Source organism: Podarcis erhardii (assembly GCF_964252035.2).
Source record: "Podarcis erhardii genome assembly, chromosome: 6".
Taxonomy (NCBI): domain Eukaryota; kingdom Metazoa; phylum Chordata; class Lepidosauria; order Squamata; family Lacertidae; genus Podarcis; species Podarcis erhardii.
Window position 1 is genome coordinate 44,146,820 of NC_138510.1, and position 13,354 is coordinate 44,160,173.

At 41.3% G+C, this 13,354-nt stretch overlaps 1 protein-coding gene across 1 annotated transcript; it reads right to left on the minus strand.

The window, feature by feature from the left end:
* Window positions 1–508: 508 nt before the first annotated feature.
* On the minus strand, window positions 509–13,010 carry LOC309343658 (acidic mammalian chitinase-like; the record flags this gene model as incomplete). Its single annotated transcript, XM_081865404.1, has 11 exons — window positions 509–868; window positions 3,176–3,311; window positions 3,519–3,635; window positions 4,677–4,859; window positions 4,961–5,084; window positions 6,133–6,251; window positions 7,400–7,565; window positions 8,663–8,719; window positions 11,104–11,308; window positions 12,267–12,296; window positions 12,986–13,010. The coding sequence occupies 11 exons, from the start codon at window positions 13,008–13,010 to the stop codon at window positions 588–590; spliced, it is 1,443 nt and encodes a 480-aa protein (XP_081721530.1). The 3' UTR covers window positions 509–587.
* Between the last annotated feature and the right edge of the window lie 344 nt (window positions 13,011–13,354).

Below are 13,354 nucleotides of genomic sequence, written 5' to 3' on the forward strand. Positions count from 1 at the left end.
GGACTGGGGAGGAATGCTTAGCATGCTGAAGGTTTAATCTTTGGCATCTCCAATTATTATTATTATTATTTATTGAATTTGTATACTGCTCTTCATCCGAAGATCCAAGGGCAGTTCACAACAGAAAACTACAAAATGAGATCAGGTAGAAGGAATTGTGAAATACTATCTGCCTGGAAATCTAAAGAATCTCTGCCAGCCAGAGTAGACAATGCTGGGCTAGATAAAGAAAACTTCCTCTGTTGCTAGTATTAACTTTAACAAAATTGCTGCATCGTATGCCTTTGGATTATGCCCTTCCCATTTTCAAGTCCCTTTGGTGATTCCCTCCTATGCACAAGCCTATGTTGGGTAAGCCACATTTAGCTCCATCTTGCCTGGGACATAAAAAGCCACATCTTCTTCTTTAAATTTATCATGAATGAAAATAAGGACACCCAGCCAATATATTTTACCAAAAAGACATCAGCACAAACATACTTTAGCCATGCCTGGTAGATTTTATTTGTAGGCAAAGGGGTCTGCTGTGGACCACAAGGCTACATAATTTTAATCATCTTTCCTTGATGGAAACCACCTGTTAATATTTAAGGGTAGTTGCAGCACTTGCAGCTGTCATCGAAAACCAATCCAGCTGCACAGCTGAAACTGTGAGTCTGATGGTTAGCGCATACGTAGAATTTGGTCTTGTCTTCTGGGTCCGCATGGATACCATCCGGTTGGTTGGCACAAAAGTTACCAGGCACTGGGGGCCCCACAGTTGTAGTTGCAGGAGGAGGAGGAGTAGGGCCTGTATCTCCATTAGTGGTAGTAGTAGTTGTGGAAGGCGTTGGAGTTACACCACCAGGGCAGTCTGGCACAATAGGCTCTAAAATTAATATTTAACAACACAGTGAGAAAATCATATTCCTACAGAATCATACTAAAGGACTGAGACACCCAGGGAAGGTGTGTTTATGCAAACAGGTCATATCAATTTAGATACAAATAAATAAATAAGAAAGTGCTCCCAGGCAAAGCTCATTGTGTGCATATGTAAACCAAAGATGTCCAGTCCACTTGCCTTCTTGCAAATGCTATTCCTTTTTTAGAGGTACATGATCAACACCTGGCTTGAGAGCAGTACATGTGAAAAGGATCTAGGAGTCTTGGTTGACCACAAACTTGACATGAGCCAACAGTGTGACGTGGCAGCTAAAAAAGCCAATGCAATTCTGGGCTGCATCAATAGGAGTATAGCATCTAGATCAAGGGAAGTAATAGTGCCACTGTATTCTGCTCTGGTCAGACCTCACCTGGAGTACTGTGTCCAGTTCTGGGCACCACAGTTCAAGAAGGACACTGACAAACTGGAACGTGTCCAGAGGAGGGCAACCAAAATGGTCAAAGGCCTGGAAACAATGCCTTAGGAGGAACGGCTAAGGGAGCTGGGCATGTTTAGCCTGGAGAAGAGGAGGTTAAGGGGTGATATGATAGCCATGTTCAAATATATAAAAGGATGTCACATAGAGGAGGGAGAAAGGTTGTTTTCTGCTGCTCCAGAGAAGCGGACACGGAGCAATGGAACTACAAGAAAGAAGATTCCACCTAAACATTAGGAGGAACTTCCTGACAGTAAGAGCTGTTTGACAGTGGAATTTGCTGCCAAGGAGTGTGGTGGAGTCTCCTTCTTTGGAGGTCTTTAAGCAGAGGCTTGACAACCATATGTCAGGAGTGCTCTGGTGGTGTTTCCTGCTTGGCAGGGGGTTGGACTCGATGGCCCTTGTGGTCTCTTCCAACTCTATGATTTTATGATTCTATGATTCTAACTAGGGGCTGACTTGCACTTCACATGGGAGACAGGCTTATGGCTTGGGAATTTGTGACTCCCATTGAACACAGAACCCTGTAAAGGAATTCTGTATGTTTATAATTATATGAGATCATATGATCATATTATATGGGATCATACGATGGATATATCATGGGGGATCCCCAACTCGGTGTTGCTTATTTCCACTGTTTGTTTACAGGCATGGTCCTCTTCTCACACTATAGAAAATGGCTTCATGATTGATTGATTGATTGATTGATTGATTGATTCATTCATTCATTCATTCATTCATTCATTCACAACATTTATATGCTGCTTGATTGTAATGAAACCATTAATGAATTTAATTACAAATAAAGAAAGTATTAAAATGATCATTAAATTTGGCGGTAGTGCACTTCTGCGGCAAACCCAGTGTTTACTTCCAGGTTTGCCACGGACGCAACTTGGAACGTCCGTGAGACAAGGTGTATGTACACAAAAAACAGCGACATTTTGTTACAGCTGGACATATAAAGGGCCCCATTACCATCAGTAGCTTAGGGCCTCATCAAACCTAAATCCGGCCCTGTGTGGAATCATTCTGAGGCTAAAATAATCCCAGGATATTATGTCCTAAGTATGAGAAGCCCAGGGAATGCAACATAAAGAAATAAAGGGAAACCTTGCTCCGTTCCGCACTGCCAATGTGAGTGTCCTTGTGTGAGCAGCAGAGGCGTAGCAATTGTGCTAAGATCCTGACATTGCTGCAGTGCAAGGTCACCAGTTATGACCATGTGCCAGAGACTGAATCCTTAAGCATTCACACTGTTTCTGGTGATTTAGGAGCAGTGTATAACCATTCCTAGTCTTGGAGCCATATTGTAAGCATTATTTAAACAGGAAGTCAAATATTCTATTAACTTAACCATGCCTATTTACTTAACAATAACATAACTGAGCAGGAATAATTTTTCCAAGTGTCCTAGATCATTGAACAAAGGAGTTACAGATGGAAACTTCAGTGGGAAACCGCTGAACTATAGTTTATCAGGCAATTCATTTCTGTCACTGGTAGCTTAAACTGAGATTAAGTTAATGCCAGGGTGTCATCACGATCACTGCTGCGTTGCTAATTTGTCACTGTCACTATCTTGCTTTCAGGTAATCAACACAGTCTGTTCTTTCTGCATTTCATTTTCCTCTTACCTCAGTCCTCTACATCCCCACCATCACCCTTTTTGTTTGTATATCTGTTTGCTACTTCATGCAACTCATGCCATGAACTGTATCCATCCCATGAACACTTCTGCCATAGGAAATTTGCTCATCTTTCAGATGCCACAAGATCCTAACATGGATACCCTTCTGGAAACAGCTTACCATTTGATTCAAGAAGTCTCTTCAGCTCATTTATTAAAGGATATTTTCCTTCATTACAGAATGTACCCAGAAAATCATCCAGATCAATTGCCCAAACCATGGCACCTCCAAAATTGTTCTCTTTCAGGTATTTGACCTGGCAAAAAGCAAAACAAAAAGCTATTTAATAAAAAATTCCACAGCATTTTTCCTTTTCATTTCATATCTGTTACTCAAACCACTTCTTATTTGGACAGCGATAATTCACATCTTTGCTAAATCCCATGTCAGTTCAAACATGCAGTCCACGTATGTCCTAATTTTAGGAAAATGGTAAAAAGAAAATGAAACACATTTATCTTACTTTGTATTTGTAGCTGCAAATGTCATCATATCCAACCCATTCATTACCCTTGTAGGTATATGGAACTTTCTGGTCATCAATCCATTCTTTTGTGGCAGTTTTTAAAAATGTGCAAATCTGTGAAAACATTACAAAAAAAAAAATCATTCTGCAATTCTTAATACCAGAGGACATCATTGTGGGCTCAGCTTTGGCCCCCGTTTTGTGCTGATTCAGGCACCTAAAAACTAATAAGGGGTAGGGTTTCCTGAGAAGGATTTTGTCTCATATCAGAGCATCCCCTGACACATCTATCTCTGAATGGCCACATGTGTCTAAGGCCTTGATCTGAACCTCTGTGTAGAGTAAATCATTAATATTTCAAACTGGACCTCTAGAACAAATCTAAAAGGAGAGGGTGGACCTGGAAACAGAGGATAAGAAAAGCAAGCCACAGCTAAGCACCTATTATTGAGCACAAGATATCACATCTGATAAGGTAAATGTCTGATACTGTTTAAAATGCTGGCATAAGCATGATAGCTATAGAGAGAAACATTTGTGACAAAACTATTGTAGTCCGGTTCCCTAATTAGGTGCTTAAATAATCTAAGACTGAGTATAGCATGTGGGCGGGGGGTTTTCCAACAAGGCGACTACTTGGGAACATGTGCCAGCACTATGAGAACATGCAATCCATGAGTTCATCAGCCTTAGTCCGTGCCAACTGCGCTATGTAGTAGTCCTCTCATATTGCATGGGACATTATTAGCGGCTTGCAGACCTGTTGCCATTAAGCACTGTAGGAAGAGCACAAGATGGTGACAGGACATGGATGCTAAGTCTTTCAGCTCCAGGGATACTTCCGCTTTCACCCTTTTCTCTAGAATTGCCATTTAATTAATTTTTTAATAAGATGCTGTTGTTCCAGGTTGTCCAACATACACAGAGAAAGTGCTTATTAAAGCAAGAGATCATTGAGTTGTTTTACAGCAGACAAAGAGCCTTGCTTACTCCTAGGTCTCCGGGCTTCTTCCTCCTACTCACCTCTACAGGAAGCTTCTTCTTCAAGTACTCCCCCTTTGACCCAGGAACTAATCATATACACAGTCATTTAGCCTGCATGAAAAGCCTGACAAGCGGAGCAGAGCTTGAAAGAGAGTTGGGCAAGCAAGTTACCTCATAGTAGGCCCAGAAGCCTGCCTCGCGGGTGTAAGGGCCAGCAGAGCCAGCTCCAGAGACAGGTGCACAAACACCTGTATCTGATGAAGTAAGCCTGAAAGTGCGCCCATAAGTGGGGAATCCCATAAGCAGCTTTTGAGCTGGGACACCATTGTCCTTCCAGTATTGCATGGCATAATCCTGAGGAAAAGGGGAAGGGTGGAATTAGGACTCAGTACATTCATCTGTCTCGTGAAAAACACACAATAATAGCATTTCTAGGATCAGGAGGCTTTACTTACACAGTTGAAATACCTTAAATCACCCTGGTCTTTGGATCCCACATACAATGGGCTGTTGTGTCCTGTGCAGGTATCCCAACCACCATGGAAGTCATATGTCATTACACTGATGAAATCTAAAAGTCTGGAATAAATCAAACAAAACCATTGCTATAGCTAGTACATGGTTTCTTATAGACCACCGTGTCTTAAGCAGTGAGCTGGGGACTACCCGTGGGCCTTGGACCACTTTTAGGTGGGCCTCAGTGCCACAGTACCTCCTCATTTCCCCACCTTGTGCCCCTGTCCCCTTAGCTATGCTGTAGTTTTTGGCTGGGCCAGTGCCAACACCTGCAGGTCCTCACACAGTGGTCAGGAGACAGGTGTTCGGGAGCAAGGAGGAAAAGGAGGTCTCCCTCCTCTGTGGGGAAAGGGCAAGAGGAGGTGCTGAAGACAGAAGACTAATATTTACAGAAAAATAAATAAACTAGGAACAGAGAAGAGGATAAGAGAGGAGGAAGTAAATGTAAAAGGGGTAGAGAGAAAAGGTGAAAGAAACTCACAGTTTGGAGAAGAATGGGGTACAAGTGAAATGTAATAGAAAAGTGGGAGAAGAGATGGCAACACAAGAGTAAAAAAAATACTTTGAGCAGCATGTGGGCAAGCAGAAGGGAAAATATAAAATAAAAAGCTGTCTTCACTCAGCACTTCTGGATTAGCAGATTCTGCCAGAAATGGGGACTCCAAGTCACAAAACCTCCAGAGCTGATGTCTGTACTTAGCTCGAAGAAGGCTGAACTATGGAATTCCTTGCCACAAGAAAATAATTGTGGAGAAGAATTTATCAATTTCAAGAGAGTGATTAGATATCAGCAGAAAATGGTGTTGATATTTGCCAGCTTACTAGGCCAAGCTCCACCACCAATATGTGACTGGCTCTGGCTCTGAGCCAAGGTGGGCCTTGGTAGTTTTCAGTTATCTCAAGTGATGCCCTGGGGTAAAAAATATGAGAACCCCTGTCATGGAGTAATGACATAAGAAACGCTGGAAAATCCAATAACAGGCTATGGTATGACTCGATAATCTTCCTAGGTTTTCATCAGTGACACTGGTACTTAACTGCACAAAATGGAAATTCTACCACTGATTTAGGAGCAGAGTTGAAATCCTCATTTGAGCTTCCTGGTACTTACTGTCCTATTGCAGCAATTTCATATCCAGCATCAATGGTCCCTTTGCCAGCAGAAACTGCTGCTGTGATCAAAAGCCTTTTCCCATTACATTTACCGTTCTCAAAGGCAGCCAGCATTTCCTATGGAGACATACAGGATTGAGAATCATGTCAAACCTTACTGTTGTTTCTCATGAGTATCTGTTATTCACACATTTCTATAGGAGACATTGAAACAGCCCCAAATTTGTTAACATGTTACATAAATTTATGGTTATTTCACCAGCCACCTTATTGGCATGTATGTCTTTTTTTTTAGTTGTCAAACACCACTTTGACCTACAGATATCTTGTACATAAATGTTAGAACATTCCACACTATTAGCTTGTTGAACATTTGTTGCATTCATTCCAGTGCATTCATTCCAGTACATTTCCCTGCACTGAAAATATAATATTTTTGTACCTGGGGGGAAAAATGGGTTTCTTACCCCAAGACCTGCTTCCATTCCTTTTCTGAATTGTGAGTGAAACATAACAGTGCAAGAGCCATACCTATTGATTTATTGATTTATTTTTGCACAATTACTGATGAGCAACACAACTACCCACCCAAACCAATTTGCGAACTTTTTTTAGAGCTGCTGTTATTTAAAATGACAGAGCCTTGTGGGACTTCTCTTCCTCCATCTATCTTCCCCTGTCACTATGTGAGCAGGACTGGGGAGGAAAGGCCTAGAGCCATTTGAGAACCCATCACAGGCCACAGCCAGCTCAGAGGTCAGAAGTTCCCCACTCCTGCCTTAAAGATTAACAGACTAGTGTCCTATGGTGCTACTGAACTCTCTTCCATTGTTTTCTGCAAGTGACCAACATGCCTACCCCCCATTAAAGTCATTATTATTACTAAGTTACTGGTCATGCCCTGTTGCTTATATATTTCAGCTGCTGCTGCTGCTATTCTTTTAAATCCTTGGAGGAAGAGTGTCACCTGCTGTACAGTGTGCAGCTCTGGTGTAGCAGTGCTAATCTAACAATTGTGTTGTTTAAAGTGACAAAAGCCAGAAAGGCTACAAAATATTATGCCAAAAATATTTTGTCCCAATCATTTAAGCTTTCATGCAGTACATAAATCCAGCGTAGTGAATAACTGCACATAAACTTTATGTACAACTGTAAGACATAAGGAAAGTGTGGTTTCAAATGGGTTTTGGGAATCAAACATTACTGCTGATTTTCTGAAGCACAGATTGTGGGGGATTATCAAAACTAGTGTGTTGATTTCTCACCCGAATCAGGATTGTGAAGCGTTGCTTGTCTTCGGGAGGACTTCCCCTCGATCCTGGGTATTCAAAGTCCAGGTCAATCCCATCAAACCCAAACTTACAAAGATATTCAATCACTGAATCAATGAAGATTTTACGATTGGTAGGTGAGGCAACCATTTCAGTGAACCTAAGAAGAGGGAATTCTTAGATAGTTTCCCACATGCCCTTGCATGCCATTTAGATATAATTCCCTTTTTATTAAACAAAATATATTATCCTGTTTAATGCATGTATGCTCTCTTTTGTAACTGATATCACACATACTTCCATAATCACACAGTGAAAGATTAGTAGTGGATGCACAATTTACACCCTAAGAATTGCGGCAAACTTCTTCCCTTACTTAATGCATGCTGCTATGTACTTTATAAACTTTATCACAACCATGATGAAGCCACTTCTCCAAGACCATCTCCCACACAGCTCAAGTAATGTTTAAATGGCCCAACCACTGGTCAGAGGTCTGATCATATAAATCTTTCCCATGTAACCGGCATTCCGGCATTCCTTCCTGGCAAAGCATTGATTCCTTGGCTGGAGTCTGTGCAATCAGTCCCCACTCATAGGGTTGAGTCCTTTAAATGTTGCTCTAGTCATGCAGAAGCTGCCCATGGGCAAGCGGCTTGGGAAACATTTAAGAGGAACCCAATAGAAGTATGACAGTTTGGACATTGCCTCATGCTCAGAAGCCAGAAGGAAGGCTAAGTAGGACAGGTCAAGCAGAGGGAGTTCCCAGTACCCTGGATAGCTCCTCTGGTTAGCCATATCAGATTATGTTGTGCAAATGAAAGAAATATATGCAAATATGCCCATTTTGTAATAATTTATACAGAACTCAGAATTATTGGCATAGAACTAGATTATCGTAGCACAAAATTGTGATTTGTTGCATTTGTGTTTTTATTTAGAACACAGCATACACAGTTCTGCAGGTATCATATCAATCATCATCACTTTTATTGACCCTATTCCTAGTTAACAAGGTCACTGGAACCCCTCATCAAAAGTTGCTTTTACCCTGTTGGAGTGGTTTGTTATCACAACCCATACCTTATTCCGCAACCAGTGTCACAATTTAATATCAGATCATTGCTTGTCCATAGCTATCACTCTGGCCAGAACCTTACGTCTGCTTGTGTTTCAAATGCTCAACAGGAACACACTCTATGGGTTCAGAGTCTTAATACTGTCACAGTTTAGTATGTATGTGGAAAGGATACTCACTTCTGTGTGCCAAAATTCCAGCCTCCAATAGCTAGCAGTGTGACAAGATTGGGGTTGCTGTAAAACATGTAAGAGAATATCAGTCTAGAAACTTGCATGGTGATTCCAGAGTCAAAAGTGAAATGTTAAAGGAATGTTGAAATGCTGAATAAAAACCAAGGCACAAAGTGGGACTTCCGGGTTAGCGCGAACGGCTAATGGCGGATTCCCTCCGAGCTCCGGAGGGAATCGGCTCTGCTGAGGACGGGTCTTGCCGTGCCGGCGACACGGGGACCCTCAGAAACCGCAGGCGCGGAAGCCTGCGGACTTGGTGACTCGGTGGGCACCTTAAGCGCCCTCCCCGACCCACGAAGAGCCTTTTTAAAGGCTGCGGAGAGGGTACGGAGAGTGGCGTGGTGCTGAGAGTAGACCGCTACCTCAGTAGAGTGAAGCCGCAAGCCATGGCCGGAGAGCGCTGACTTTCTTCCCAAATTTGGACTGGATAACAAAGGACCCGTGAGTAGTGGAATTTGGACTTTAAAAATTTTATCCTGTGAATTCGGCACGATCGGGGGATGTGTTAAAGGGAAGTCCGCACCCCCTCTACTTATAGACGTTTCAAAGCAAGGAATGGAGAATTAAGGCGGAATGAATACTGTTTTGAGGATTTAAAAGTTTCTCACAAATTTGATAGAACAAGATTTTTGTGCTGGAGAGAAAGGGAATTTGGAACTTTGTGTGTATCCCCCCCAAAAAACCCGGGAGTGTCCTATTTGGGTCCCGGAGGAAGAAGTGAAAGGAGTTTGACAGCTGTCAAAGAAGCTGTCAAACGGGCGGACAAAGTAAAGAATTTTGCTATTTAATAACTCTTGGAATTAAAGTTGATACATTTGGACTGAGGCGATTGGAAACAAAGTATTGACAATAACAAAGTAACAGATTATTGGAAAAGGACTACTAAATAACTGAAAGCCCCCTAGGGGGAATTAGTGACATTACAATGGCTGCAGAGGGAAAATTACTGGCGGAGATAGAAAAAATGTTTTTTCTTGTGGGAATACTGCAGGAGCAGAGTATGGCTCTGAGTAAAGTTTTTATGACCTTGAATCTTGAAACAAACAACTCTGCTGAATGCACAAAGGAGATGTACGATAAAAATTCTGCAGCTGAGCAGGAAGAGATGCCTTTGGAATTGACAGAGAAAAAAGAAGGAGTTCAGACACTACAAGTGGAAAATATCAACCAGAAATCTGCAGCGTCAGAGTATGAGCAAGAAGACCTCTGGATTACAGACCTGCGAAAGATGAGAAAGAAGAAGAGAGAAGCCCCTGGAGTACTTGGAATATTAAAACTAGAAAGAACAAAGCAATATGATTGGGACTTCTCTCTTGAGTATGGAAAACTAGATGGTCTTTCGCAGCAAACACTCTTCAACATTCTGAATGAAAGAAAATATGATCTGACTCTGACTGAACTCCTTCGGGGTCTTAGGACCATCAAAGAGGACTACCAATATAGCTGGCAGAGAGGGACTGACAGAGAATCAGACGCCTCGGACGTGAGGAATCCGGGCTAGAAATATTTTTTGTTTGTTTTCTGGACATTTGTCTAGGAAGGGACAGAAACCGGGGCAGGGGGGGGAGAGAATAGAATTATAAAATGTTATGTTTTGTTTTACTTGGTCAATGTGACCTATAATTAATATAATAAAGGGAAAATTTGTGAAGGGGAAGTTAGATCGACCTTAAAAAAAAAAGAAATTAATGATTATAAGAGAATTGGATAGTTGAATACAGATAAACAAAAGATTTTAATTTTCAAAAGCAATGTGAATATCTTTAAGAGGTTAGGTAAGAACTTGCTGAATTAACTTTGGAATTGGGATGTAAGAGGAGGGGGTGGGGGGAAGTCAATGAAAGTGGGTAAAGAAACTTAGGGTATGTAATTGTATTTGTGTGTTTGTTTGTCTTTGTCTTTGTGTGTGTGTCTGTTGTTATAAAATGTAAAAACCCAATAAAAATTATTTAAAAAAAAAAAAAAAACCAAGGCACAAAGTAACTACTTCTTCTTCTTCTTCTTCTTCTTCTTCTTCTTCTTCTTCTTCTTCTTATTATTATTATTATTATGATTCTGTTATTTCAAGATCTCTTGCAACAATTTCTTGAAATTGAAATTTTAAAAAAGGATCCATGTTACATGCTTGTACAAATAGACAGGGTTTCTTCAGATGACCTATTGATTCTTGAATCTTGATTTGCTTGCATGAAGCTTACATAGTAATTAGACTATGGGCCTCTCCAAATGTGTTTGTTATTGTGCATTCGTGATTATTTGTGCTCACGTTTGCATCAAAACAGTTATATGTGACTCCGTCTTCAATACTATTTGTGCCTCCATTCATGGAAAATCGTGTTTGGAAAATCACCCGTTTTCACTTCATTCTGGAGAAAGAAAATACTGACCTGTTCTTAAGTGCTTGAAATTCAGGGAAGAGCCTGTCCTCATCATTCCATTCATAAGGGGCAATCTTATGTTGATTCATAGTGGCAAAGGCATATATCAAATGAGTACAGAGATTTGGATCAATGTTGTTTGGGAAGTATTTGGCCGGCTCTGGCCTATACTGAGACCAGTTGGTGAAATAGCACACTAGTTTGTAGGCAGAACCTGAAAAGGGGTGAAACCAAGATGAGCAACATTTGCAGGGCTCATTTTCATTCTTGCTGTCATTGTGCCTTATACAACTATGCTATAAAAACTATTCTAGCTAGTAAAATAGCCACTCGCTGCAAATTAGCCCTTATTGGGCATCTCCCACCTCCCACTGCCCACACAGGGAAGGTGTCTGTAAAAGGGGACCTCCTTGTGCATATTAGCTCTCCCTGCTCAGAGTTCCAAAACAGGGAGAGTTTGTGCATGTATACCAGGCTCTCCTTTACAGATGTCTGTCTCCCCCCTCCAAAAAAATTGCATGGATTGGCAGAAGGGCTACTTTGTTTCAGAACTGGAGGGTTTCAACGTGTTGTTCAAAGTTGGAAAAATACATGCACAGGGAGCCTTTATATTTTCCTCAGTGGGTGGGAAAATAGCTAGGGACAACTATTTTCAAGGATGAACAGGTGGAAGGGTTAAACATCCCCTTTTCCCACCATGTCATAGCTGTCAACGTTTCCCTTTTTTTAAGGGAAATTCCCTTATTCCGAATAGGATTCCTCACAAGAAAAGGCAAAAGTTGACAGCTATGCACCATGTGTCCCATGCAAGACTGTGCTGTGATTTTTTTAAAAATGAACAACTGGAGGAAATAATCACATATAGTTTGAAATAACTCCACCATCCTTCAGGGAAGTCTAGTTTGCTTCTCACTGATCCTACCGAGATTACAAAGTTGTTTCCCTATGGCATCCTCATGCCAAAATATCTATAAACTATACTTTTAAAGAGCTTTATCCCTTCCAGACACCTTAATGCTATAATAGTCATTTGTTACCTAAGCAGTCATATTCACTGTGTGACCCCTTGTGGACTATAACAGCATAGAGAATATGGCTGGTTTAAACACTCTGCCTCACTGGAAAGCCACCCTTACTTTAGTCTCATTAATCATATACGGAAAGTTTCTCACCAAGCTGCAGCTGCAGCAGAACTGCCAAACCTGCAAAAGAAAAGCAAACGTGTTAGAAACAGATAAAAAAAATTCATCAGTATGTAGAAATAGAGTTGAATCAAAATGGAGGGGCCATGCTTCACACAATGCACCACCTGTGCGATGAACCAGCACCACCCTATACCCATTTTGGGGGTTATTTTGGGGGTTCTGCCACAAGGCAGAACAGAATAGTTCACCAAAAGCATTGCCTTCACTCTGATTTGGCTTTGTAACATCACTGTGTAGTCAAACCCAACTGATTACGTGGCATCACCAAGAAGCCTGAGTTTCCAACACTCACTCTGATTTGGCTTCATGGCATCATCACATAGCTATATTTAACTGACTGAATGATGACATGATGAGATAGTGTTATCTAAGTGTTTTCTAAGTAGATTCTGACTACCTGGGATCACCTCAGGAAGATGCCTTCTTTCAAAAATATTGGAGAAATCCCACTCTCAGTAGCTCCACATTTCCCCCATACATTTTATGTTGGAACAAATTTGGCATAACTCTAATAAAAAGAGTTCCAAAGCATGTGACAGCATTTTGAACATTATTGCTCATTCTTAGAAGACAACACTGTGAAACCTTTTCTAGAACACATTCACCTTTTAAGACCAACTCTGTAGGAAATCTCTGTCATCCTAACAATTGTAGTAGGAAGATTGAAAACTGCAAGGTATACTCACCAAAGCACAACAGACCCTTCCCCATCTTCCTGGTTTTTCCAACTGTGAGTGCCCAACTCCCAATGGTAAGATCTGCTTTATGTAGAGGGCAAAATCCCTCTTATCATTGTGGGACCCAGGCACCTGCAATGAGGGAGATAAGACTTCCAAAAAGTTCAGATGAAATATCACAGGTAGAAAATTTCATTTAGTCAAGGTCAACAACTGCTGAGAAGCCTTCACAAAGATAAAATCTCCCAAAGTCCCCTAAAGATTACAGTGGCATTGACTAGCCAATGGGACAGCTACGTCACCAAGTAGTTGCAATGAAAGTTGTGACAAAGTCTAGCTCCTGATTCCCAACCACAACGGGATCCTAGGCATGTTTAA